At 42.3% G+C, this 25707-nt stretch overlaps 1 protein-coding gene across 2 annotated transcripts; it reads right to left on the reverse strand.

Annotated features, from left to right (window-relative positions):
* Positions 1-1588: 1588 nt before the first annotated feature.
* Positions 1589-25654, reverse strand: NUFIP1 (nuclear FMR1 interacting protein 1). 2 transcript variants are annotated; one of them, XM_035322626.1, is made up of 11 exons: positions 25651-25654; positions 25362-25587; positions 25131-25219; positions 23846-23950; positions 23157-23219; positions 22783-22859; positions 16516-16608; positions 12607-12869; positions 8415-8543; positions 6666-6898; positions 1589-3765 (listed from the first exon to the last, which is right to left on the reverse strand). In XM_035322626.1, exons 2-11 carry the CDS (start codon positions 25579-25581, stop codon positions 3436-3438), a joined length of 1602 nt encoding a protein of 533 aa, XP_035178517.1. In that variant the 5' UTR covers positions 25582-25587; positions 25651-25654; the 3' UTR covers positions 1589-3435. The 2 variants fall into 2 exon arrangements, with proteins under 2 accessions (XP_035178517.1, XP_035178507.1); XM_035322616.1 differs by lacking the exon at positions 25651-25654 and having other exon boundaries at positions 25362-25627.
* Positions 25655-25707: the final 53 nt, after the last annotated feature.

Genomic DNA, 25707 nt, shown 5'->3' on the forward strand with positions numbered 1-25707 from the left:
CCACCTTCCCTGGCATCAAGATGATGTTGACAAGCGTGTAGATCTCCAGATCCTCCTTCCTGAAGATAGGAGTGACATTCGCATTTCTTCCAGCCCTCAGGAACTTACCCAATTTCCACATGCTTTTAAAGATGTTCAAGAGCAGCCTCACTCTGACATTGGTCCATTGCAGGCCAGATACGTCTGGATAGGTTGGGGATTGCAATATTCCAGCCCAAATTTCTGCCCTTGACAGAACCTGCCCAAATAGTTTATACTTGTTCCTCAACACCTTTAAAACATGCTGAACCTGCTAAAACTGCATGACTTAATCCTAAATAAACCAAGTCATGCCATGAAGTCATTAACACAAACCTGGGGAAGCAGAGAGGCACCCAGCTGTGAAGAGCTGACAGAGGATGGGTGCTGACAGCAGGGACAGCACCTCCTTTCCACACAGGGCCAGTCAAACCATCCTCCTCAGGTGCTCCTGATGCAAGGATTGCAACATCAACACATGAAATCAGGTGCAAATACCAGGCCTGACCAAGTCATACTGGTTGGGAACACAAAAAAACAACCTGTTCCTATTACTCCTCTCAGACAGGAGCCACCAAGCCATAGCATGACTTTGCACACAGTAAAGCCTAGATTGCCCAAGTTGCACCATCACCAAAACTGAGTAAACCAAGTAAAGAGCTGTAAAATCTGTTTTGTTTTGTTTTTTCCCCCCTCTCAACTGTTCTAGCTCGATTGATGAGATGGATTTAAAAACAAAGCCCAAGGGTAATGAATTTAAACTAGGCACTCACAACCACTTTCTCAGTGGCTAAGTTACAAAAGAAGTAAGGTAAAAATAAAATTTCAGAAGTGTGAAAGTTGCCACTGGAATATTTTTAGCTGAAATGAGTCACAAAGCCTGAGAAGTAGGACTTTTTGCAGTGCTATTGAGGGAAATTAAAAAAAATCACAACACAAAAACAAAGTTGAAAGCTAGAGAGCTTAAGACACTTGTTGCTTTTGACATGATGCAAAACCAAGTTCTTTTTACACAGACAGAGCTATCTGAATATAACAGATTAAACAAAACCCTTTCAACCCAGAAAAGAGGGAAGTTGCAGGGACAGAAGCCTGTAGGTGTTTGACTGTACCTAAAAAAAGGTCATTATGGCAGCTTTCCTAACCAAAGGCTGAATTCCAAGTTGAACATCAGGAAGGGCAACATGAAGTCCAAACGTGACCTAGAAAAACAGGAAAATAGAAGTGGGGAAGAAGAGACAACTTTCACTCGTTGACCATGATTGCAATCCAGGGTTTAACAGCGCTGCAGCATGTCTCCACATATCTGCTGTAAGAAGTCTGCTGTAATAAGTGTCAGAAAAGGTTCACTCCGAAAACAACAGCAGTTTTCCATAAACCAACAATTATTTCTTAATACCACTTTTGCGTACATGTCAGCCTTGTACAGACCACCCCCAGAAGGAGCCCAAACCTTCTTACCTACTCAGGGAAAAAGAGACTATAAAGATTTTCTTCTGACAAAGCTTTTTTTTATGTGAAAGTTTAATATTAAAGTCTATGACAATAGTATAAAGAATTCAGATTATTATTTTTTTTTTTTTTTTACACAGGGCAGAGCATACAGGCAAAGAAAGCTCTGCCATCAACTCAACAGGGATAGAAGCACATTCAGGGTTGATTAAAGTGCAGTTTCATGGCAATTCCAAGACCTCCCTTTCTTTTTTTTCCCTGCATGTGTGCAGTTGTTACCCATGTGTTCAACAGCACTGGTACCAACCCCCTCAGAAATCAGGTTCTGCCCAAGTGCCAAATCTCTGTGGCGGAGTCCTCTGCTGCTATTTCCATGGCAGTAAAGATCTAAGAGCCGTATGCAAGTCAGTATGACTGAGATGGCTTGTGGGACCATCATGGGAAGAATGAATCATCTGCCTTGGAAATATGTTTATGATCACTGCTCCAGTCTATTTACACATCCTTGAGACACGCAACTTTTACAAGGGTGTTGATATTTATATAATTCCATAAATTTAGACAGTGCATTACAAACACAATATGCAGTTGTAGCTATAAAGAGCAGAGCAGTGGGACAGAGTTTTCAGCTATTTCTCGTTTTCTATACGCCACAAGTGAGATGTATGGCACAAGTTAAAAGTTAAGGAACTAGAGGACAGAAAATACAATTAAGCAACAAAAAAAAGCCACGTGAGTCTCCCTGTTTGAGGTGGTGGAATGGAAGGCTAGACTCCTACCCAAAAAAAAACAAAATCAATCCCTGAGAAGGTATATTCATTTCCAACATTTAACCATGACTAAAAGATGAAGTGCAGCAAAACACTTTGAAGTGGAGGATTTGATAATAGATTACGTTCATGACATGGTTTCCATGTCACTGTGACAAATTAGCACCTGCACAGGGACTCAAATGCACAGTGTTAAGACTGAACTCATTTCAAAACCTTGGCTGATTGGTTGGCTTTGTTCTGGTTCTTTTTCTAATGTTCACATGTTCTAATGTTCATATGTACAGCCACACAGAAGGATGCACAGATTCATCAAGAATCACTAGGTAACGTACAATCATAAATATCAGAACAATGTGCCAAGGAAGACATTTTTTCCAGACTAATAAATTCCCCAAGTATATTAAAGAGGGACAAGCAAGTAACTTAGTAAACTTTTCAAACTTAGGTAAGTTAAACTTAGCATTCTCAACACCAAGAGCTTGCTTCAAGAGTTAAATCTGTCTGGTAATGACTATAACAGGGGTTAAGGCCTGTGATTTAACAATGGGTATCTGAGGTCAAACATCAATCTAGCACTGACACAAGCAGTTAAATATTTACTATTTTTATTTTTTATGCTTTTTAAAAAAGGTTCTTGCATCAGTCTGCACCCTTGTTCCTATTTCTCTGCTCTACTCAATTAGTAGAGAGAAGGGGAGACTCCTGGTGCAAGCTTTTAGAGCCAGGTCAGTTATCTCTTCATTTATACTTCAGCCCAGTAACATGAAAAATGCAACAGATATCGCTTCAGAAGAACATTCCAGTAATTCTAGACACTCAGATACTCACAAACACTCTAGGCCATAATTTCACACAAAAAGGATCCACCCTAACACTGCTTTGGCTCTGGCAGTGGACTGATGCTGTCCACAAAGGAAAGCAATCAGAGCAATGAAGCTCCAAAGCAGGGATCCACACCTACTCTAGGAAAGATCACCCTGTGTCACTGCTGCTTTTCAGCCATGGGGAAATGCAATTGCTCAACACAGCTGCTGTTTTCACAAGGAAATGGTAACCTCAGGCAGAGCAGGTCAGAAACACGGTTTTAACAGTTCTCAGTATACACTTTAATAGTTATTGTCAGACCAATATTTTTTGGAAGTGTCAGGTAGAAAAGCTGAGCCTTTGTTTTATTGTCCAGCACAGACATCTCCTACAGTGCTTCTTCACACTGAATTGCTGGGGTTTCCCACGTCTCCTCATCTGCTGGGTGAGTTATCCGTGATGTCTGACCTATGGGTGCTTCCTCACCATGTGCTAATTCATCTTTTTCTCCTCGTAACTGAAGGTCAGTGCTACAAGAATGATGAGAACCGTCAAGTTTGTCTGTCGAAGTCTCTACTGTGGTTTTAGAGGGTTGTCCAGTCTCTGTTCCAGCTTCGGGTTCTGCTTTTAAGTGAAGTCCAAACACATCGTTCCGTACAATGTACCGAACACACTGCAGAATAACATTCCTTTCGTGCCGGATGTCCTGGGCCAGTAACTGCAAAGAAACAAAAGACCCAATAAACAGGAGAAAATGAATCTGATTAATAGAAGCAACTCGTAGTTAGGTTTCATGGAGTTTGTGTTTTCTTTTGCAAGGTTTGTGTGTGCAGGCAGGTAAAAGATGCACTGCCAGCAAAAGGCCCAGCACAGCACAAAAGAGGTGAGATGTGGCATCTGGAAAGAAGGCAAGGAGGGAGCTGCCCTTTGGGGAAGCAGCAGCAGGTGATAGAGCAGCGCAGGTTGATGGTCAAACACCACTTCTGCAAGAAGAGAGGCTCAGAAGGGCCACTATTTATACTATAGTACTTACAACTGCTCCACTGAAACAGAGGAAAATGCTGAAATGCCCAAAATGAATGCGTTTAAGTGCCACTCATTTAGCACTGCTGGTGAATTAAGGCAGGCTGAACAAGCTGACAAATCTCCATGTATGTTCTGGATTAAGCTGTCGGTCTCAGTTTGCACAGGTAGCATAGAAAAAAAATCAGTGAATATACCTAAATACTGGGAATCTCCTCAATTATCTCCCAGAACAGACTCAGCTGATGATATTCTCATATAATGGACTACAAGAGACAGCCAAAATAAAGAATGCTTTCTAGGCCATGGGCAGTGCAGCAGGGTAGCAAGTCTGCTGGCATCTCTTAAGCTTTCCAGGCTATACTGTATCTGTAATTTAATATTCCATGCATCTTTTATTAGCTAATACCTATGAGTAAAAGATACTTATAAATGCACAGAAAGGGCATTTTTCAACACCTGCTAGACTGGGGTGGTTAAATAGCAGTAACTATTTGGGGATATAATCCACCAACCTAGGTCTAATAGCTTAAACAAAGAGCTAGAGACCTTCCTCATTTCCTTGAGCCTCACTGAAGTTCATTTTAGTGTTAAAAACAGCCAGGAGACTGAAGGACATTTTGTCCCAGTGTCAGAAGAACTAATGCTGTGAATATGCTACAGGTTTAATGCAAGTAGCTAAATCTGTGGCTACTTGATCATTTGCAAGAGGTCTGTATTGCACTTCCTAGCTAACTTGGGCTTGTAAAGCTTGCTGCTGGAAGTTTCAACAGTGGTCTAGCCAGTACACATTTGTTTAGATTTTGTTTAGATTTATTAAGGATTTATTAAGAGGTGTTGCAAGCAGCTCTCACCAGGTATTACCAGCACTGGCACCTGTAACAAGCTCTCATAAGCCTCCTGCCTCAACCAGTAGGTGCACAGCAGGGCAGGGGCAGTGTAATGGGATTCTTTCTGCAGGAGAAAATGCAGAGTTCCCAAATGGCCTGATGAAGGCACAGATGGGACACACCATCACCCCACCTACTTTTTAAACACACTGATAGGTAACAGGAGCAATGCAATACAGGCCTTATTATTCTGGTAGCATTGCTGAACACATTGTTAGTGTGACTATAATAAACACATTTTAGGAGTGCTCAAATTGATTGTCTAATGAGTGCCAAGACATCTCCACAGCTATTTTCCTACCTTCTACCCGCTCTCCTTTTTTTTTTTTTTTAAAGCATCACTTCACTGAGATGACATCTTTTTCTGAGCCATACTACCACTACACTTTTTGGACACGTTTTCAGCAGTGATTCACTATGAAATTTCAGCCTCGCTTCCTCAAGGTTTTTATGCAGCAAAAGCCTACCCACAAATCTCAAGCACCCCTCTGTGATTCACAGCCACAGCACGCATCCTTTAACAATAGTTTTAAACATTAGAAGGCCAAAAAAATGCAATTTTAAAAGTGAGCTATACTGGCAAGCTACAATTCAGACTTCCTTGTTCTGCCAAGATCTATAATGCCTCTCCCAGCATGCAGGACCTCCATATGACTTTTTTCCAGAGTCTTCACTGCTTTGATCACCACCAACTTTGAAGAGCAAGAGATAAAGACAACCGCATGCTTAGGGAGCTACACAAAGGGCAAACACTTCCTTTTTCAGTCACTAGCAGCTTTAATTCTTGGCAGCAAATGTAGTATGTGCTAAGAGGACTATCAAGGGATTTCTCCCAGATCCGCAGCTTGGGATGTGCCTTCCCCAGTATCTCTTGCCTAAACATCCTGTGCTGTATCAGAGCCCTGATGTCCGTGGCACCCAGCTTTCTCCTGAGCTCTGCCCAGAGTCTTCCTTTGGCAGGGAAGCTTTATGCTGGCTATTTACAGGATCACAAGTGTAGCCTACCTCCTCTTGCCCTCCTGGCCAGTATTGCTCTGAGCACTTAAATACAATAAAAGCTTTAGCAAAGTTTTATCTCTAAGAAAAGCCAACGTTCCAAATAGGTGCTTCATATTGTCACTCAGAACAGAACCATGACACCTCAGAACTGTCCCCCTACAAGTCTCTTTTGACCCTTCTGAGACAGCCTGCTCTTCAAGGGACCCACGCTGTCACTTGCTCAGCTTGGTCTAAACATGCCTACAAAGAAGCGTGCAGGCTGCAGCTCTACAGTTCAAGTTAACAACACCCTTAAGATGTTTGACCGCAGCTGAAGAAATTGTCTCCTCAGTCAGGCAGCTGAATAGCAAAGCTGGGCACAAAGGGAGAAGGATCAGCATCAATCTGACAGGGTGACATACAAACAAATCACAGAACATTACCACAGAAAGGAGAGAGGTAGGAAAAAAGGTTTTACCCTCTGTGCAGCTCATTTAGGCACATGATTAAGTTTTCTCTTGCTCAAAGAGAGCCATTACCTGAACGCCAGGATACTTGTATGTCTGTTTTAGCATCTACACTTGGAGGGAAACACTCCCTCAGCTATTTTAAGACAGGGCCTTTGCTCCAGCTAACAGACTACTCTAACTTCCTGCAGGGGAGAAGAGAACCACTCACAGCAGTGCTGCTCTTGTGCAGCAGGCATCGTTTTAGTGCTAAGACTTACCATTTCCAGCAGGGTTGGACGACGCTTTGGAAGGAGAGGTAACATTTTCTTCACCCGTTTATCAGGGCCTCTGGGGGAACCTGCATTTGTACTTGAGGTTCTTAACGTTGTGTCCACAGATTCTGGATGCTCTTGATTCAGCTTTGGATTCTGATGAACTTCTGTAGTTTGAGGCATAGTTCTGAGCACCGCCTGGTTTTCCTCAGCTTTTGTTGCAATCTTGACAGAGACTTCTTAAAAAAAGAACACAACAAAAGCACTTATCTCTTAGACTTAGCATGCTTATATCCCCACATACTGGCAGCTCATTAGTGCTCCTCTTATTCACATAACCTGATGTAAAGTATGTGCAAGGCTTACTTGGTAGAAGGGAGGCTTTTGTTTGGGTTGGATTTTTCTGTTTTGTTTGGGTTTTTAAATGCAAAGAACAATCTCTAAACAGTCATAGAACAGTAAGATACTTAATACTTTGTTTTTTTTCAATATAGTGGAAGGGAGGTGTGGTTGACTTTAAGAAGTTGAACAAGATTTTCAGCTCTGCCTTGTGGAAGTATATTGCTTCCTCTTTACAGCATAGCTTGCTGTAAGCTTGGCAGCTGAGAAAAGTCACTGCACAGGGTATAAAATGCCCAAGTTCAATTCCCTGCTTGGTAACTTCAGGTAGACCATCTGAGACAAGAAAGGCATGGTAATTAACTGCAGAACAAGCAGCAGCTCTCTGCCATACACTGATGTACACGCTTAGAGAACCATGAAACCCAAGCACTACAGAGTGCAAGTCTTATTGCAAAACCCAGAAGCCTTCTGGGGGAAAAGCCTTTAAGGACATGGAAATTAGTTCACTGCGAGTGAACAACAGCACTTTCCTGGCTCTAAACATGATTTGAAGTGAGACTCAAGACAGGCTGCTTTCCCTCCTCCCCAACAGCATGCCCCTAGAAGCCTTGGGAAGTTTGACAGTACACACCCTAACCAAAGAAATTTTTACAGCCACCCTTCAACCCAGGTCACAGTGCTGAACAAAGGCAAACAAAGCAGGGAAAGAAACCCACTCAATCTTTCAGGGAACACTGCTTGAGACGTTCTAAAATATGCTGGAGAAAAAGGCCAGGAATTAGAGGCAGCACAGCCCAAGGGGACAGGGTCGATGCAGCGCACCAGATGACTGCACAAATGCTCTACTTCTCCAAGACCAGGAGTTATCACTATACTTCCTGAACTAGTAATGGCTCGCACCATAAAGTAACCCATTTAGTGCTCAAACTGGGAGGAAGGAAGAATGGGGAAACAGACTGGGAGGAAAGTGACATGTGCTTTCACCCCTCCCTGATTCTTTATGCAGGACTTGTACCAGTACTAGCATGCCACTGAAAGCACACCGGAGAGATCTCTGACTGCAAAAACATCCTTGTGCATAACCTTTAACAAGCTTATCTCCTTACTTCTGTTGATTTTAAGCTTCCACAAGACAGCTCTGAATTACAGCACCAGCAGACAGACCCCCCCCCCCCCCAAAAAAAAAAATCAAGGCAGTTCCATAACCAGATGTTTTGGAGATGCAGCCAATGCCACTGAACTGGCATTATATTAACACCCTGGTCAGTGCTTACCAGCTGCATTTTATTCTGCAACACCTATGCTTTATCTCAAAGTTTTTTCGAGAAATTTTGAGTACTCCTCACTTGCAGTTTACACTAGCAATGTGAAGGAAAAGCAGCAAAGAACAGCAGAGTATGAACATATACACACCTTCAGGCTCACTCTCAGAGGCACTGCCATAATTGGCTGACAACGAACTCAGGGCTGAGGTGACCTGCTTGGGAACAACAGTCATACCCAACTTCCCATCTTCAGCTGCTTCCTCATCCTTGTCAGAGTCTGCAGGGGAAGAAAAGCCAAAAGAGATTTTTCCAAGTTCTCCTGTATGAACAGCCACCTTTACTGATCATGACAGACTGATAGGCATCATTGCTCAACACCATGGATTGATAAAGAGCATACCTGCCCACTTTCCACAGATGTTTGGTGGAAAAGCTTTCTCACCATTAATTTACAGCTAGCAAAGCTAAGGAAGAAAAGTTCAAATTCCCTGAACAACAGCTTGGGTTTTCTTCACATATTAAACATAATTACAGGTTTTATTATAAAGCTCAGGAAAAAAAAGAGGATTTTATAATATGTTTTGAAGTCTGGCTGGATTTAGTCCTGTGGAGGCAGGGGTGGGGATTCAAAAAGCCAATAATTTCACAACAATAATTAGTCTCATGCAAAGCACAAGCAACAAAAATTCTTGGACAGTAAAAGAGTTCATAAGGAACATTTAGGACCTACGCCACAAATTGGACAAATGTTTTCAGCAGGACTTCAGACTGATACTTAAATCCCCACAGATTATGGATATGCGTGAGTAAGTGAGGTTGAGGTATTGCAGTCTTACTGCAGTGTTACGGCTCCAAAAAGAAAAAAAAAAGGAATACCAGGAAGACAGAAAAGAGGCAAGCGGCACAAAAATGATGAAATGGAGCATACTAAGAAAACAGACATACCAGCAAAAGCTTTCTAAAAATCAACACGCAGAATTGTGATGGCTTTACTTTGATGCAAAGGATCTACATGCATTGAGACCTTGGAAAGGCTCTCGGATAGTGCTGAGGTTAAGAAAACTAGGAAATGCTTCCCAGTAACACACATTTGGATATATATAACACTGCCACAAGCACTTGGAGAAACTAGCCTCTTCAGACTACTAGAAAAAGACTGGTTGCAGTCTTATTTTCACAAATAAAATTGTGCCCTCTCCCGCCCCCCCAACTGTTTAAGCTTGAATATCGCACCCCACAGGAAAGCTGCCCAATACTCTGTAAGCAGATAAGCTGTAATAAACACTTTTGAGATCTTTATTTTTAAATCACAAGTGTTTGGCTATTTTCTTCTAATATATCAACAATTGTCAATTTGATTTATTGGAGTTCATGTTGTATGGTAGAATAACTTTAGATAAATCCACAGGTGTTTATCTGTAACTACTTATCTGCCTCTTTTCACTACTTTTTTTTTTGGGAGAGGTTGATTCTCATTAGTTTAGTAGTCACATCAACTCCCAGACACACTGGCAGTTCATGGAAATGCAGTGCATTTTCCTAGCAGAGAACATACCGCATTCACATAAATTCAAGCAATTGTGAAGCTCTGACATTTGCTCCAAATTATGTTGATTCATAGCTGCTCTTTACTTCTACCACATTCAGACTGGGAAGTGCACACTGGGGTCAGATGCCTTTTTTTTACACTAAGTTTTGAAGCCATCTAGCCATGAAACTAAAAATCAGTTTATGAATACGTAAAAATCAGTTTTTAGGAACTGTTAAAAATGACAAGCTTGGCTTTTTGGCAAATTAGGAAGACACTTGCTGCAATACATTCTCTATTTGACAGTACCTACCACACTTGGAGGAAGCATTATGAACTACTAAATGGAGTTGACTGTTCCTGGTTAATAGATGCCCCACAATTTTAGACCTAACAGGCTGATCTTTTTACCTTGCTTCTGTTTAAAAATCAAGAGAAAAACACTATTTCTTCAGCTTCGAAGGAACTGGCTAATAAACAGAACTTCAAAAAATGCATTATGCAAAAAGGCATTGCCTCTAGAGAAAGGGCTGCTGCTGTTTGAAAGGTCTGAATACTCCAACAAAATGTTTCTATACAGCAAAATCTTAGCCTTCAGTGGTACGATTTTAAAGGAAAGTGTTTATTCTACTTAGCTGTATAAAAATGTAACTGCTTTTAATAACCTGTAATAACGCATTCCTTTTCTACCTATTATAGCAAAAGTTACTAGCTGTACTTTGCTATAATTCAGATTTCTATCATTAAGCAAAACACAGATGCTGGGGAGAAATGCAGTTCTATTTAATCACACTTCGTTTCCCAACTAGCTGAGATTAGTGGAATAAACAAATTGCATAGGGATGCTGAGCTCTTGTTCCCACTAATCACTAATTGAAGATTATGTTTTCCAGAGGAGAAACTCAGCATCCAAAGGGGGATGCGTTCTAACCTTATTGCTAAAAATACAGCATAAGCCAGCTTACTTGCCATATTCTACAAGCACTACATCGTTGCTCACTATATTATAAATAGTTGAATCAGTGGAGTTTATATTGCTGCCAGCATAGGGAAAACAAAACACGCTCACAAAAAAAAACCTAAGCAGCAATACTTTAGAAAATACACACATATGGAAAACATCAAGAACATGATAGATAACTTAGCAAAAACTGAAATTAAGGGAAAAATGCTTACATTTTAATGTCATTTAAATTGATTTAACTCAGAAGGAAAGACATTGTTTTCATGTTCTCAGTGTTAAAGGACACAAAGGGATATTAAATAGACTTTAAAGCCAAAAGAAGAATAAAGTATTGTGACAACAGAATCACTTTTTTCACTTTACATGTTAATTTAGTAACCTAAGTTGGTGCACATCCTTTAGACTGCTTTGCAATACTTATGGCAGAACATGTAATATCACACATCAACTTTTTGGCAATGCTTCCAAAACCCTGGCTAGCAGGCAAAGCTTTCAGTACCTTAATTCAAAAACAATTCAGATGGTATTGTTTTACCCCCACCATTGTGCCTAGCTCATGAGGCTCCTCCTCACCCCAAAACATAGGCGGCTACCCTCCCAGTCAGTCTTCAACTTCCCTGAAGACCGCAGCAAAACAGAAGTTGTGTCCTCCTAAGAAATCTAGCTCAGACCAAAGACAAGCACCACCAAATGTACAAACACTTCTATACATTGTCTTTGACACTGCTCTATGTTCCATCTGCTGATACCAATCCCCATGGTCTCCTTTCCAAAATTATTACAATATCAATTCCTTAAGGCTCAAATTTTCCCTTTGCTGCCCTTCCCTACTAAGTGTTTTGAACAAAAAAGGATTCTTTATCTATGGAGGTTATAGATAGACTAAAGTTATGGTTAAGTATTTGTTAAAACAAAGACAGAATTGAGGTGTTCCCTTAGGAGCCCAGAAACCCTCTTTGATTTTATAGCTAAATATTGATTTAAAGCTAGTAATGTATTTGAAAATACGAAGCCAAGATAAATATCCAGTGTGGATATTTTTCATATTCAAGACACTCCTACATCCTGTCTCCCCTCTTCAAATTAAGATGGTTTTGATAAAGGAAATCTGATGCTTCAAACATCTCAAAGAAAAAACACATAAGAGTAACTTGCTAGATTTTGTGTTTAAAATATGATTAACTTGGCTTGCAAGCAGACTTATGCAGAAGTTCTTAATACTGGCAGCATCTTAAACATTGTGTCAGCTTTTCTAAATCAGAACTTTTCATCTTCTTCAATGACTTTGAATTTTAGGTTTTTTACCAGCTAGGCCTGTAACTGGAAAGTAGGGCAGAAGCTCCCTGAACTGCAAGATTTACCCCATTTCCTTTATCTAAAGCACAGACCTACTCCACAGCATTCAGAGTTTTCTTAGAAGCATCCTGAATCAGGATACATCTGTACAGAAGTGTCCATATAAAAGGAAGTCCTAAATGCAACTTTTAGACACTGGGATGTTGGCCTATGTTCAAAGTTACAAGTTTCTAACCCTGATGACCCTAGAACTATTTTAGCCATAAAACTGGCCTTTTTTGTTAATAACAATGAGAAGTATGACAACACCCTCCATAGTATTATTGTCCAAGCATACTGGAAAACCTTTCATTAGTTTTCCACTAAGAAAGGTATTATAAACATGTCCAATTAGCCCTCTTTCCATCAAGGACTAAGTTTGTGTTGTGTGTTTTTTTTTTTTTTTTTTTTTTTTACTTTTTTTAAATCCCCAGTTCTCCCTAGAAGCTGCTAGCTGCACAGAAGTTAATCATTCCAGCAGCGCTATGTAAAAGCTCAAGTTCTTCATCTTACCAACATCACTGTTTGCCAGAAGACTGAGAGGGTCCACATCCTTCATGCTTGGCTGAGCCTCCAAAACAGGCTGCTTCTCATGTTCTTTTCCACACATGCTGTTTTCCGGTCCATTAGCTTCATTTTGATTTCTCTGTGACGATATGTTATCATCACCACCATTTTTCTTAAATTTCTTCCAGAACTGGCGCTTCTGTTTCCTCCTCTGCCTTCCTTGCTGCCCAGGCCTCTCATCTTCAGCTTTCCACATTCCCTTCATTTTGCTGGAAGAGAGAAGGGAAGTTCACAGAAATGACAACCTGACCACACGCAGTCACAGCCCATCTCACCAGCAGGATGTGACCAAGCTGGAACCTTAGCAGAGAGTTTGAAGTTGATGAATTTTATCTTTTAACAAAGACAAAGGACTAAGCAAGCTCCTTGATCATCTAGCATGTGAATACGGTGTTTCCATTTCAAATTACAAAGTCAATAAACATTCACTGCACTTAAACAATGAAGTCACTGAAAACAGGCAGAGCATATGTGGAATTAGAGGGTAAGCATCTATTAGTGTACTTCCACTTCTGAAGTATTTCTCCAGTTACAGCTCAGTGAGGAATCAATTGCAATGACTGCCTACCCTTGCATCTAACAGGCCATTCATCTCTGATGGAAAAGGAAGGAAAGCTTCCATCAGAACAGTAGGGTTTAAAGCAAACTACAGAACTATAGGATGAGAACAGCCTGCTAATCCCACTAATCTTCCGGACTACCCTAAAGACACATGTTTGTAGGAAGGTACCTGGGCAACTTAAACTCAGAATCTACAGACACAGAATAGGTGTGGTGTGGACATCAGAAAAGCAACTACAGAAGTGAAAACATAAGCCTCCTGAAGATACTTTTTTCCAGGTAACAGAAGCTTAATTCAGCAAAACAAGACTTCAAATAGTCATCAGCAAGTTATAACCAAGAGAGGCAGAGACATAGAAGATCTGACAGTCTTGAATGAGCCCCATAGTTGATTTGGCTCAGTACTCTCTCCCTCAGTCCCACCAACAGCATAGCAGAAATCCCATTAGCTAGGACCTTTGAGTTAGCCCTAGTCAACTGTGTAATACCATGCTTGGTCAAGAGCTTCTTCCTCACACTCCTCCCTGGTTCTCGAGACGTTTATCTTAAAGGACAGCCCCAAAGGTACATTTCTAACCTGGCACCTTGTCACTGATAAGCAACCAGCAGAACATCTGGTTTTTGTGCTGTTTCTTCCCTCACAGTCACATTTCTCATCTTTTTCCAGAGTTCAGGAGTATACCACTCAGGGACCCTCTCCAACCAGTGATGCTCACAAGACATTAATAGTTTTGTCTCATGCTGTGGGGTACTGTGTAGCTTTCAGTTTCCTTAAAGACTTGCAGAAAGGTGCGAGGGCTCTGTGAAAAAGGAATTCCTTTGGTTTTCATACTGATTAGTAAGATGATCATTTGACAACTAATCTTTATCAAGTTAGAAAAAACACTAACTATTCTATTTACCTCTTTACACCCATCCAAGTTTTTTTAAGCCACCCACCCCCCTTTGCACAGAAGCGTTTCCATTTGTAACTCACATTTCCCTCTTCCGTACCTTTCCAGTTATAATCCTTTCTTGAGAACAGGACCAGGCACAGCATTCAAAATTGCTTTATATTGTGACAAGACACTTGATTCTCCAGTTATTTCTTGTTTGGCTGAGCAATCAGTGCTGGACATCAGCGGTAGCATCACCCACCTTCGCTGCTCTCCTGGGATTCAAGAGAAGCCACCACCTTCCTGCACATCAGTCTCTCATCCACAACGAGAGGCTAATGTTATCTCCCCTAATTCACCTCCATTTACAACTGAATTGTGTTCTTGAATTGAACAACAGGGCTCTACATTCAGGATGCTGTTGTATGACGTGGATGCTACTGAGCAAGTATAGGCTCAATTAGAGATTCAATCCTTTACCAAGGGTTAAAGAAATTGGATTTTCCTGGGGCCTCAAACACCCGAGAAGAAAGTCCAAAGTCACAAATATCTCAACAAACCTCAGCCTGGCACCTGCCTTCCTCTACAGTGAGCTGTACGCTTCACTTCCTGTTCGAAGGGGTGAAAGAGCCACGCTCTGTTAGCTGTTGCACGACACCACACAGACTGCCCAAGTGGTCCTTCTGCATCTCTCGTCTCACACGCAGGGATGCTGAGAATTAGCAGTTGTAAAGCACTTCAGAGAACCACAAATGGAAAGTGCTGCAGAAGTGTTAAGTATCTAATCCTTTCTAAATCTTCCTTAGCTATTTGCTTTAATAGTACAGCTTGCAGAGAACAAGCTGTATTCTATTTTTGCCTCATGCATCAGTAAGTTTGCCAGATAAGCACCAATTCCAGAATCTTTACTGTTAATACACCAAGCAACAGGTTTTTGGACAGTAGATGAAGCAGACAGGGCTAGCAGGGTTAGGGTTAAGATACCAAACTAGTTTCTAAAAATCAACCAGAGGTAAAAGTCACTAAGTGGAAGTAAACAGCAACCAAACAGTAGTTAAGGCTTTTTCCCTCCCTAAAAATTTTCCAGATATAAAGTTATGACACACTTATAGATAAACATGGAATTTCTGACTGACATTTAAGACTACATATGGCATCTGACTCACAGTTCACTAGAAGAGCTACAAGAGTTACCAAATAAACCTGTAGACACCCCACAGTTTATTATTCTGACAAGCGAAACTCATCTCTGCTTACAAGAATCTCCAAACATTATCCCACATTTGTAGCTTTGGTCCCTTGTGTCCAAATCTCTTTGGAACTTTATCTTTTGAAGCAAAAATTGATGCTATTTCAGTCTTTTATAAGTCTTTCCTTCCAGAAGGATAAAAGGCAACTGAGTGGAGGGGATGGGTAAACATCTGAAGCAAACGCAGCACCAAGGTAACTTGCATTATTTTGCACTATTACATTTTAACAAATTACACTAGCCTCACACAAACCCCATCCTGCACTAGTTCACCTGATTTAAAATAGTGAAAGGTGTTTTTTTTTCAAGGAGATGAAGAAAGTCAACAAGCTCCAGCTTCACTTCCACACAGCAGCAAATTTAATTTAGCAAGAGTCCCTTAAAAGTAGGTCCACTTCTGCCTTCTAGCCCAGTCATTCTGGTTTAAACAAACAATATAAAAATCCACCACTCCTAGATTATCTAAAAGTCTTCCCACAGACCCTGAAGCAGAGCTAATGGAGTTGGCTGTTTCCATATAACACTGACACTGTGGAGAGTAGAAAATTAATAAAAATAAAGTGAAAAGTAATTCACAGCACAAGGGAAACAAAAATCCAGGAGGACCAAGGACTGGGCCCATAACAAAAGGTAGTGGGTAGATAATGAAGATGGAGGTTAGAAGAAAAAGGCAACAAAAACACTGCTTAAGCTACGATAACAGTTAATTCTTCCTCTGCTCTTCTCTTAAAGTTTGATTTATCACCTGAAAGTAGAGAGTTAAGGAGCCAAATCCACTTCTAAAGTCTCCCTTGGCCATTTTCAGGCATAAGAGGATTAGACCGTGTAGATTCATTATGTTCCATCCCCATTATTTCTTTTTCAGAGACCAAGGTTAGGGTGATCTAACAAATGGCCGCTAGAACGTGCTTTTCTCAAACAAGCCAGAGTGCAGAATTCAGCAAGAACATCAGGTTTCTAGACCAATTATTGTTTCATTTTCCTGAAGTGGACTATGAAGTACTGTAAACAAAGGAACATTACATCTGCAATTTGTCAAGTGACCTGTCCTCTGCTAAAGTCAGCTAGATGGTGTGACCAGTGAATGCATTGAGTATTTGGACACCACAGTAAGCGTTTACTTTCCTCTTTACGAGTTCAGAAGTAACAGCCTTGTTTCAAAATGCTTACCCAAACTGTGGGGTAGTCAGGACTTCTCCCCTTTCTTCCTTCTCCATCTGCATCACCTTCTTCTTCTCAATGTTTGCTAATGTAGGAAAATTTCTAGGAGAAAAAAAAATCAATTAGAACGTTTACCATAGTTTGTCAATTCACCCTTCAAAAATCTTACGCTTTTAGAGGATGATGGTTTGTTAACATGTTTCATGGAAGGGTAGCAGACTGCTTCCTTCTTCAAAAGGCACAGCAAGGAAAAGAAGCTTGAGCATTTACACTTGCTTACTTCAATACCAGAAAATCCACTAAATTGGCACTATCAGATTGACCTAACCAGACAAGCTACAGACAGACAGTAGCATCATGCTTTTGGACCCTCTACCAGCCCCTACACACAATAGGGCAGGATTTAGCCCTGCAATTTCATTTTATGGTGCTTTAATTGGAGTATTTGAAGGATCCTGGGGTATAACATTCCTTTAGCAAAACAACTGCCAAACTCCTTTGCAAAAAAGTTTGCAAGAACAGCTTCTGGGTGCAAATGATTCCCTTAATAGGATAGTTTGGAAAAAACCCTACAAGCTTCCTCAGTATGGTGCTCGCATACTGACCTCTATTACACCAGTATTACTGCCCTTTTTTCTCCCAGTTTCAAGAAAATGCTAAGTCATGCAGACAAAAAACAAGCCTACTGTTATAATCACATCACAAACCACCCCTCTCTTCCCACTCCCCACCTCCCTCACCATTCTTCCCTGCAGATGAACACCACACTGGTCCTAACATGCAAGGCCTCCTGCAAATTGCTGTCAGAGCCTTAATTGGCTGCCCTGGCTGCTCTGTAAACACTACTTAGCTAAATACCCATGCTTTGGGATAAAGGGAGGAAATGGAAACACCCCCGCCCATCTCTGGAGAACACCACAGAGTATTAATATTGATAAGTCTATTAAGTTTTGTATTATTCCATTTTCAAACAGCTACTTACTCTAATGTAGCTATCAAAAAGGGCACCTGTCTTTAATTTAATCTTATCACATGCATCTCCTCCATTTTACAGCAAGAACATTAAGCTTCACATCGATGCAAGACAGCTTCAACCACATACCAAGAGAAAAAGATGAAAAGTATTTTCTAAGACACACCTAAACAGAACTTGTCTTATTCAAGAGGATTTGAGTATGGGCTGTCAAAGTCTATTTTCATTGGATGTCTCCCAGAAATCCACCACACAGCTCAAGTGAGCATAGGGACATAAGGTTTCTTCTCTGTTGGCTACATTTCTTCATCCATGTTATAAAACTCCCAGCAAAGAGCAGGTGTGGAATTAATTATTAAATCTTGAGAGTTTTACATTCAAAGACTCCTGTGCTTGGCAGCTCTCCACAGTTTTAGGATAAAACTTAAGATGCTTTCCTTCACATGAGTAAGGTCCACAGGAAAAGAGAGCTATTTAAGTTACCTATGCTCAGAAGAACCCCAAGCCTGTCTTAGGCATATTTTTATTTAAGAGGACATAAAGGAAGACCCTTAATTCTAAAGAAAAAGGTCTTCCAAGTGCTCCTGTAGTTATGCTGATTAACGACATATTCAGACACGCTCTCAAAACGTGGTTTGAGACATGACTGCCTCCCACTCTCATTCCTCTGAGTTACCACTCCCTCCGCTGAGCCACCATAATGGACTCTGTGAATGCTTTCAGTTCCATTCAGTGCCAAGACAGACAAATTTCTCAGAAAGCCTCTTCAGTTGACAGACAGGAGCTAACAGCTGTAGAAAGCTCAAATTTGAAGTCTCAGTATTCCTGAGAAAGCACATCTGATAGCACCTGTACTGATTATCTCCTCCAAGTTCCCCTGACTAAGAGGTTCAACAGCATTTTACTCATTATCTTTACTTTGCTTGCACACATAACAAAGCACATAGCAGCAGCTAGATCTATCCAAGGAGGCAGCAAGATCCACATCATCCAGAAGTGGAGGCTGATGTCTACAGTGCAAACATTACGGTCTTGAGCTACAGCTACATGGTGGAGCCCCATACTTGACAAAATTCACTAAGATCAGCTACAAAGAACTCAAGAGGGACCAGAAAGATTTTTTGATAGAGAATTCTTATTCAGGAAGGCTGAACTTAGGAAGACCGCTCCTGAACATGGGTAACCATGTAGAATGAAGGGGCTGTGCTCAGTCCCCCCACATTTAGGGCCACATTAGTATCTGATGAGCTGACCCAGGTTTACATCCTTCTCGGAAGGTATGCCCTCCTCCTGCAGTAAGATGTGGTTCTTCAAATGTTAGCTACAGGCACCACCAAAAGAGAAGTCACCCAGCACCCAGGTCCTGTAGACTGCTTGTCACAGCTTGAATACAGAAAGCCTCATCAGTCAACACAAAGCTTTACAAATCCCAGTGACTTCTGGTAAGAGGGAGTTAAACCAGGCCGTGATGGACAGAGACAGTTTTGACAGAAGTCAGTACTGCCCAAGGCAGCAGCCCCATTTCATAACAGCTGCAGATTCCACCCAAAGATGCTTCTAGAGCCACATACAAGTGGTTCAGCAGAAGATGTCAGGAGAACACTAGGAAACTTAAAGGCTAAGGTTACATCTGCACCAACGAAATGGTACACAGGCAAAGGATACTGTAAGCTTCCAGAGACAGGGAAGAGTAACATTAAGTATCACTAACCAGAATGCCTTATCAAATAGTTGATTTTTTCAATCAATGAAGCATGTATGATGTTGGCTACTGCACTCATAGCCCAGCACACTTCATCTTGTCCACATAAACCATGTAAACTAACTCTTAGGAAGCACTCAGGGAAAAAGCTTTGCCAATGCCTAACTGAAAACAGACCTGAGCTGTTTCTATAGCACTTTGCACTGAATTTCTGAGTCCAGATCTATTCAAATCGATCACCTTCACAGGAACAGCACTGTGACCAAATTGGCTCGGTAGCTTCTTGAGCTGGTGTGCATACAACCAACAGCAAAGGGGGCACTGATAGCTCAAATGGGACAAAGACAGCCCTTGAAAGATAAAATCCTCTTCAATACTCCCAGGCATTTTATCAGGCGCTGCATCCCTAGGGTGACTTCACCATGTTAGCTGAGGCAATTTTATTACTAGTGCATAGCAGCAATTCAAAGTACTTATCCCATCTACGTCCACCTTAATCTAACAAGACATTCAATCCTCTTGGCTTTGCTGTAGCTTTATCAGACCCTAGGAAATTCATTTTCCTTATGTATTTAACTGCTGTGAATGCACCACCAGGGAGGATGCCAAGCTATTTTAGAACTATCATTATTCAGCTAGAGGATCACAAATTAATAAAAAGGGCTTTGGCCGACAGCACTGGCCTTCATTCATTAAGCACATGCTCAGCCTATCAGACAAATTGCAGGCTTGGACTGCTCTATTTCCTTAACTGGACCAAAACCCAGCAGATTACAAGAAGCAAGGGGGGCAGGCAGAATTTAGAAGCAATACACAAGATAAAGAAAATCATCCAGTGTTATAAAAGAGCCTAAACAAAAATAAGTTTGGCTATTTGATTCAGCATCAGAGCAGCTTTGTCATATTTTCTGACAACCTTCCTAACCAGCTCTTCTTGAAGAAACAGCTGGCCTACCAGGACTCAGATTTCACTTGGAAAGAATGGAAGACAGCAATGCCACATTCTGACACATTAAGGATATGCACTGCTGGTAATTCCCCCTAAGCTTGCATTTAAAAGTGCTGAAGGCAGCACATTTCCCAGCAGTTAGAACAGACAGGACAGATCAGAACAAGAAAAGCAATTGTAATCACCAAAGCCAATGTCACAGTCCACAACCAGTTGCCTGCAAAACAGAAAAACCCTTAGATCCTGTACAGTGTAATCCCTATCACTGCCCATTTAACTTCAGATTGCTTGCCTTATCAGGTTCAGTAGCCCAAAATCCACTAAAAAGCCTTCAGATCACTCACCTTAGCAGGCTCAGTAGGCCATAAGCCATTAAGAAGCCTCTAGGTAGAAGCACAAAGACTGAAACAGTGACCAGGGCATCCTATAGAAACTGAGAACAGAAACAGCATTCTGATCTTGCATACTTAGTGCAGAGATAGTCATTCATTACCAGCTTGCCCCTCTCCCTTTCCTCATCATGAGCAATGCTGCACTGTAAACACAGGTTCTTTCTAATAGATGTTAGCAAGAGACAACTGAGCAACACAGCAGCTGATTAAAAAACCTCAATTCCCTAAGTAATTTAAAGAGCTGAAAGAATAAGCAAGACAGAAGTGTTAGGGATGCAATGTGGAAACAAACATTAAATCATCACAAGCTAGTTAGAAACAAACTACTAATGACCTAAAAAGATTCATTCTTAGCTCTGACCAGAGCTTCTAGAAAGAAAAAGGATTTCTCCTTTGACCATAACCCAAAGCTGTCTACTAGTTCAGACTCCCTCTGGTGCCCCCCTTTTTCTTTACAATGAAATGTTTACTGCCAGTCAACAACAGGTCTTCAGTGCTAAGCTGCTGCTTTGCTGGAAACCCAATTAATGCCTCACAAAAGCTTCATTTTCTTTTTAAAGATAAAGTTGGAACAGCTTCCTCACTGTGCAAAGAGTAACACAAGCCACCCAGGCAGTCATTCTACACGCATCCTTATAGCTAACAAGGAACCCACACAGCAGAAGTATCAAAGCCACCGCACCACTCCATCTAGTGGCCGTGGTTCAGAAAGCCCTCATCCCACACGGCCTTTTTCCTTGGTGGTGGTGACTACACGACTTCATTTCCATTTTTTCTCCGTCCCACATAAAACAAAAAGCTTGCAGCAACCTTGTACCACAGCCAAATCATACTTATCTGAAATAAAGAACAGTATCTACCACCAGAGCCTCTAGCAAGAACAGAAATACTCCTGTGCAGAGCATCATCCTTACAGTTAGCCATAGCCTTGAGTCACAGCACCCAATCCCCAAGCAAACAGGACATAAAACATGATTGTACATGCAACTCCTGCTTCCCTACTGTCCTAGTACACGGTACAGCATGTAGTCACACACCTTGAACGCCACTTCAAAACTTTAACCTTAGCACCGCTGCTCTACAACATCCCAAAACACACGAGTTTGGAAGTTGAAAATGAAGAGACCCTGCATGAAGAGACCCAATGTTCACTTTTCCCTTGAGGTCCACACTTAGTTTTGTGACAGTAGCACCAAGACAAATCTAAGGACATTATAATAAAGACTTAAAATGTCATGGGGGGAGAGAGAAAAACATTTAGAACAAAACCAAAAAATGCCCACCCCTGTTCTGTGTTTTTGAGTACATTTTGAAGGAAACCTTGGAACAAAAACTAATCTAACACCACCAAACCTGTACTTGCACAGACCATAAGCAACTTCAGTATAGTTAACTAAGACATTAAGCACAAAAGAAACTTGTTTCCAGATCAACAAAAGCTATTAAAAAAAGGATAAAGTGATTCTCTTCATTTGAGAGAGAAAAGAAACACACAGCGGGTTATTTTCATTTGAAGAGACCCATCAGTACAGTGCCAAAGCTGATCAGTGATCTTGTAATGTAATTTATATCACTTCCCACTGTGCGTACAAGACTCTTGCTCACAGAAGCAAACCCATGTACTGCTCACCCACAAGGCTGCTCCAAGCCAGGAATAGGTGTGAGGAAAACACACATCAACTTTCATCTGCTTGAAGATTAGACTTGTATCTGTTTACTCTGAAAAAGTCACTGTAGTAAGGTCTTTGAAAGACCAGAGATTTTTTTTTTTTAAACACTTTGTGCTGGTAAATAAGAAGTTATACCACTTCACACCACAGAACGTGAAATGAAAAACAGCACTTTTACGTGAACTTTACCTCATACCCTAGCTACAGTGCAAGTCAGACTGCTTGAGGTATCCTTCATGGATTCTGTTTTTTCGTGAGAAGTGCCAAGCAATGCAGGAAACTCTTTAAAAGGAGAGCTCCCTAACGGGATCTACTGAAACAACAAGGAATGGGTCATCCCCCTAACCTGGGGCACCCGAATCAAACTTTTGGGAAAGCTGACCCCTCCTCAGTGTCTGCCTGGCCTTTTATTACAACCACCCAACCAATCTGTATACAGCCAGTCCCCTCCTTGCTTGAGTAGCCTGGCACAAAGCAGTACCTCAGGAGTTCTGCAGGGTCAAACAAAGCTGCTTACCATCCTTCAGGTACCATCCAGCTACCACTCAGGGAACATACAGTAAGACAAGTTCACAGGTCATGATACTCACTTTTTTCTTTCTTCTCTCCATTTTGCAATCTCTTCTGGACTGTCTAATTTTATTCTTTTAGCACCAGGTCCATGTACCTGCAGAAGAATTTCAGAAGTCTTTTAAGGGGGACAAGAAAAAAGCAACACGCTGCCAACTGTATCAGCAGCACACTGCTTTTGTCTCCAGTAGCGTTGAGGCTGCAGACAGCAGTTACAGAGTGAATCCATTAGAAAACAAAGTATTGAACATTGTCATTTTTAAGATTCCTGTAACAGATTCAACTCAGAACTGCTACGCTGTGATTCCAGACAAATGACAAAGCCCCAGAAGAATGAGATGCGCAGATGGAAGAGTGCACAGATTCAGATTGCAGGGCCAGCTGGGATACTTACATTCTTCCAGTGAATCTGAACCAACTTTTCATGGGCATTGAAGTTACAGCCTTCTTCTGTGCACTGCAAGATAAAGGGAAGGGGTGAACTTAAGATCCAACAACACTGTATGCAAGCAAATCAGAGCAAGCATTTAGGCAGAAGTCACAGTCAGCACCGGATGATTGCACAGCTAGTTGCGCAGAGCTTAAGCCACAACTTCAACAGACATGACTAAAGCCAGTTAGTGTTAGTATACTTGTAACTTCATATGGTTTCTGAATAGCCAGTGAAGCCTGCATGCCTGGTAACTGGAGAAAACAAAGTTAGAATAAGAGAAAGATTTGCAAGGCTGTCTTATTTCTAAAAATGAACTCCTTTATTGCAAATTAGTAATAAAATTAAAGTGTTTTTCCAGTACAGCATTTTCACACAGTTTTTGAACATGCTACACTACTCACTGAAGTAATTCATAGAGCTGAGGTGAACTAGTAACAACTCGAGAATGGCATTAAAGTGACTTCAGCAATAAAACCAAGCCCCCAACTGAGATCTCCCCCATGACAGGGAATAGAAAAAAGTCTCCTACTGGGATTTTTCATAGCTCAGGAATCTTTGCTAAGCGTTCCATTCAAAGCATGACTGCAGCTATCTACTTTGGCATGAAATCAAAACTCAAAGTGTAAAGAAAACAAGCCAAGCTGATCAACCTGTGTATGTTGTGAAACATGTTCATCATACTTCTCCTGGTTTTTATAGCCACGGTCACAGGTATCGCAGTAGTGAGAGAACACTGGCTCCTTTTTCTTTTTGTTCTAGGAGGAAACATACCAGCACAGTAGTCAGAAGACAAGACACTTCCATTTTTAATTAAGAAGAGTTATATATTTCACATCTGATCACTCTAAACATGCTTCAGATCATTTAAATCAACACCAAGATGAAGTTCAAGTCTCTTATCTTCCAAAGAAAAGACAGTGCACTCAGTCCTTTCCACTCCTTCACCACCTTTCTATCAGTTAGCACTTCTGCACACATGTAAGACAGACACAGATTCAGCAGCAGCTGGAAGGAGGACAGGTACAGCCAAGTCTCCTGGCCATCAAGTCAGTCTGTGCCTGTTCTCACATGACAGGTAAGAAGAGCTCAGGGGGCAGCAGAGATCCTTCCCCCTCCCACCACACACAGCAGTGGGATCCGGTGGTCAGGCCCTGAAAACACAGCAGACCACTAATGTAACTTACACCACTGGACATCACAGTAAGAGCTTTTATGGACTCTACCTGATTTAGGATTGGTTACAGATATATCAACTCTTCACTGGGCTCAGGATTTGCAGACCAATTCATGGAAAGGTTTGGGTTGGAAGGGACCTTAAAGATCACCCAGTTCCAACCCCCTGCCATGGGCAGGGACACCTCCCACCACACCAGGTTGCCCAAAGCCCCATCCAGCCTGGCCTTGAACACCTCCAGGGATGGGGCATCCACAGCTTCTCTGGGCAGCCTGTGCCAGGGCCTCACCACCCTCTGAGTGAAGAATTTCTTAACATCAAATCTAAATACACCCTCATTTCGCTTAAAGCCATTCCCCTTGACCTGTCACTACACTCCCTGGCAGAGTCCCTGAACAAGCTCAACTCCTGCAGTCTGCCTTCAGGAGAGACATGCTTCTGCCCCTTGATCAACTTTGTGTCCTGCTCTGGGCTTACTCCAGCAGACCCATGTCCTTCTTATGCTGGGGGCCCTGGAGTTGAACACATTGCTCCAGGTGGGGTCTCATGAGAGCAGAGTAAACATGGAAAATTGTCTCCCACAATTGGCTTGCCATGCTTCTTTTGGTAATCATGTATTTTCTCTCTTATATAAGAAGAAAACACAGGGTTCCCGCGAGAACACAAGCCCCACGTGGCTGCCACCACTACGGACTCACACAACAGCAAAGATCGGACGCGACCCCTGGAGGACGCCAGGTAGCCCAACCCAGCATCCTCACCTTCTGCTTGGCGTTTCCAGCGGGAGAACGCTTACAAAACGCGGGCGCTTGCTCTCCTTGCCAATCGTGAGGAAAGCTTCCATTCCCACCTTAAAAAAAGGAAGGAGAAAAGGGTAGGTGTCAGGCACAGCCGGCAAAACCCACGTGCATCTCGTCCTAGGGCCTGAAACAGGGAGGGACCATGGGGAGGACGCGGCGCTGGCTCCCCCCGCCGCCCTCAATGCCCCTCACCAGCATGCGGGCCCCGGGGGGGCTCCCGGTAGGCGGGAGGGTACCACGGCGGCGGGGCGTATCCGTCGTGCGGCGGCCAGAAGCCGGACTCCCAGGGGGGAGGCGGGGGGCAGAAGAGCGGCGGGCGGAGGGGCGGCGGGTACCAGCCGAAGGGGCCCACCTCGGCCAGGCCGGGCCCGAACCCTCCGCCGCCAGCAGCGCCGCCGCCGCCCGCCTGCATCCTCCCCTGCCGCCCGCTGCCCCACGCGCCGCCGACTTCCGGTCCTCCCGTCACTTCCGGCGCGCGGACCACGCGCCGCTTTTACAGGGGAGGGGGAGAGGAGCGGTGGGGGCGTGGTCACGACCT

This window comes from Oxyura jamaicensis, chromosome 1 (genome assembly GCF_011077185.1).
Source record: "Oxyura jamaicensis isolate SHBP4307 breed ruddy duck chromosome 1, BPBGC_Ojam_1.0, whole genome shotgun sequence".
NCBI lineage: Eukaryota > Metazoa > Chordata > Aves > Anseriformes > Anatidae > Oxyura > Oxyura jamaicensis.